The 1,826-nt window shown below is 43.9% G+C and overlaps 1 protein-coding gene across 1 annotated transcript in view; it reads right to left on the bottom strand.

The window, feature by feature from the left end:
- The window catches only part of T265_12056 (hypothetical protein), a gene marked incomplete at both ends in the record, with an annotated part of 4,633 nt that extends 4,325 nt beyond the window's left edge, over positions 1-308 (bottom strand). Inside the window, one exon of the mRNA XM_009178980.1 lies at positions 231-308. Within this exon, the coding sequence (XP_009177244.1) occupies positions 231-308 (78 nt within the window). The remainder of the gene's footprint in view (positions 1-230) is intronic.
- Positions 309-1,826: the final 1,518 nt, after the last annotated feature.

Genomic DNA, 1,826 nt, shown 5'->3' with positions numbered 1-1,826 from the left:
CAGTGTCACTTTTCTGTAGACTGTCTGTTGTTCGCAGCATCCAAGTTGTGTCCAAGGTTTTGTCTTCTAACCATTCCGCTGTGCTAGGAGTCGGGATCAGGCAACTTAACTGGGATAGAATATCGTCACAGTCCGCTCATAGTATTGTTTGCTCGCTGCGTTATGGAAACAACACATCAACGGGAGAGAAGTCAACATTGCGATCTGGAAACTGCGTGAGGGATGATCACCCCTGGCACCGAAGCTGGACTGTTGGAGTCGTCCTCAAAAGAATCGGTAGGTGATTTGTGGCGTCTGGGTGGAATCATTGAAATGGAGACGACATGTCAATCAGATACGACAGACTCTCCGAAAAGCGGGAGAACAGTCAACAGACTTCAACCTGTTGCGCGACCACCACTAATAGCCACTGCTTCACATGCATCGCCCAGAACAGATCCACTGATGCAACCGAGATGCCATACTGGCCGCGCTAGAAAACAGGTGGAGTCTTTTGAATTTTATCCGCACCGACAACCTGACGTTGAACTACCGAAACGGGAAGGCATATCAAGAAGGTCAGATTCCTGAAGATTATCTCAGAATACCCTAAATCACTCCGAGTAAGTAAACGCTAAACAGATAGTTCTGAGTCAAAGCCAGACGGTGCGAGACAACCTTGTATCACACCAGATAGTATTGAACCAGAGACAGTGCTTCCTGAAGATTATCTCAGAATACCCTAAATCACTCCGCTCCAGTAAACGCTAAACAGATAGTTCTGAGTCAAAGCCAGACGGTGCGAGACAACCTTGTATCACACCAGATAGTATTGAACCAGGGAGAGACAGTGCCCTTCAAGAAAAATAGCTTGAGGCCAGTGTGCTTCCGGAATCGCACTCGCTTGTTCGTAATAGGGTTCTTTGTCTCCGGCATTAGGCACTGGAGCGGGGCAGCAGTCAGATGTAACAGATTGGTGACGCAGTTGGATAGGATACCATATCTCTTCAGTTCGATTGCAACAAAGGCGATGCACCTCGCAGTATGGTCATCCAGCGATTAACGGTCCCCTGTAAAGTGAATGAGCAGCAAAAAAACAAATTTGCATGGATTGTTACGACACTTTCTACGGTAAATCAGAAAAGGATAGCACTGTTTGAAGCATGATACAGCTTGATATAATGCATGCAAAACTAAGTTTGAGGTAAAACCGAAAACAAACACAAAACCTTTCTATGGTGAACATGAAGAAAAACCCAGAATGATGTTGAAAGACGATAATCAGATTACTACCAGCTACGTTTGGATTAAAACACAGCAGACCTTCTCAATGAGACACCGAGGAACAGTTGCAACCAAACCACAAAAGAGTCGCATCCTGATGAACATCTTGTGCATATCAAGAAGCTCTGAAAAATATACTACCAATATTCAACGATTTCGTCTGTTGAAACTGAGCAAAACTAACAATCCCGAGACAGTTCATTGATCACGGAAGATGATGAAACCAACTAATGAATGACCCGAGATGTACTTTAGAGATTATTGCACGAACCGAAACGAAAAACTTACGGAAGGAATGAAAAAAGCACAAACAAAGTGAACATTCGACGGAAAATACCAAAGATACGGAATAAATAAAAACAACCAAAAACTAAGATCACAAACATCCACGGTCTAAGTGACACAAAGGCCTATGCATGTACAAAGAAACCAGAAAAACACTAAAGAGAAAAGAGAGAGAGAGAGGAAACTGACGCCACTAGAAACACAAAAAACGGACGCAAGCACAGAAAAACGCACCAACCACTAAGACACAACCTACCTGGTCGACAAATCATCCATCG

Source organism: Opisthorchis viverrini (genome assembly GCF_000715545.1).
Source record: "Opisthorchis viverrini unplaced genomic scaffold scaffold2821, whole genome shotgun sequence".
Classification (NCBI taxonomy): domain Eukaryota; kingdom Metazoa; phylum Platyhelminthes; class Trematoda; order Opisthorchiida; family Opisthorchiidae; genus Opisthorchis; species Opisthorchis viverrini.
Note: the sequence above shows the minus strand (reverse complement) of the source record. Positions and strands in the feature narration are given on the sequence as shown.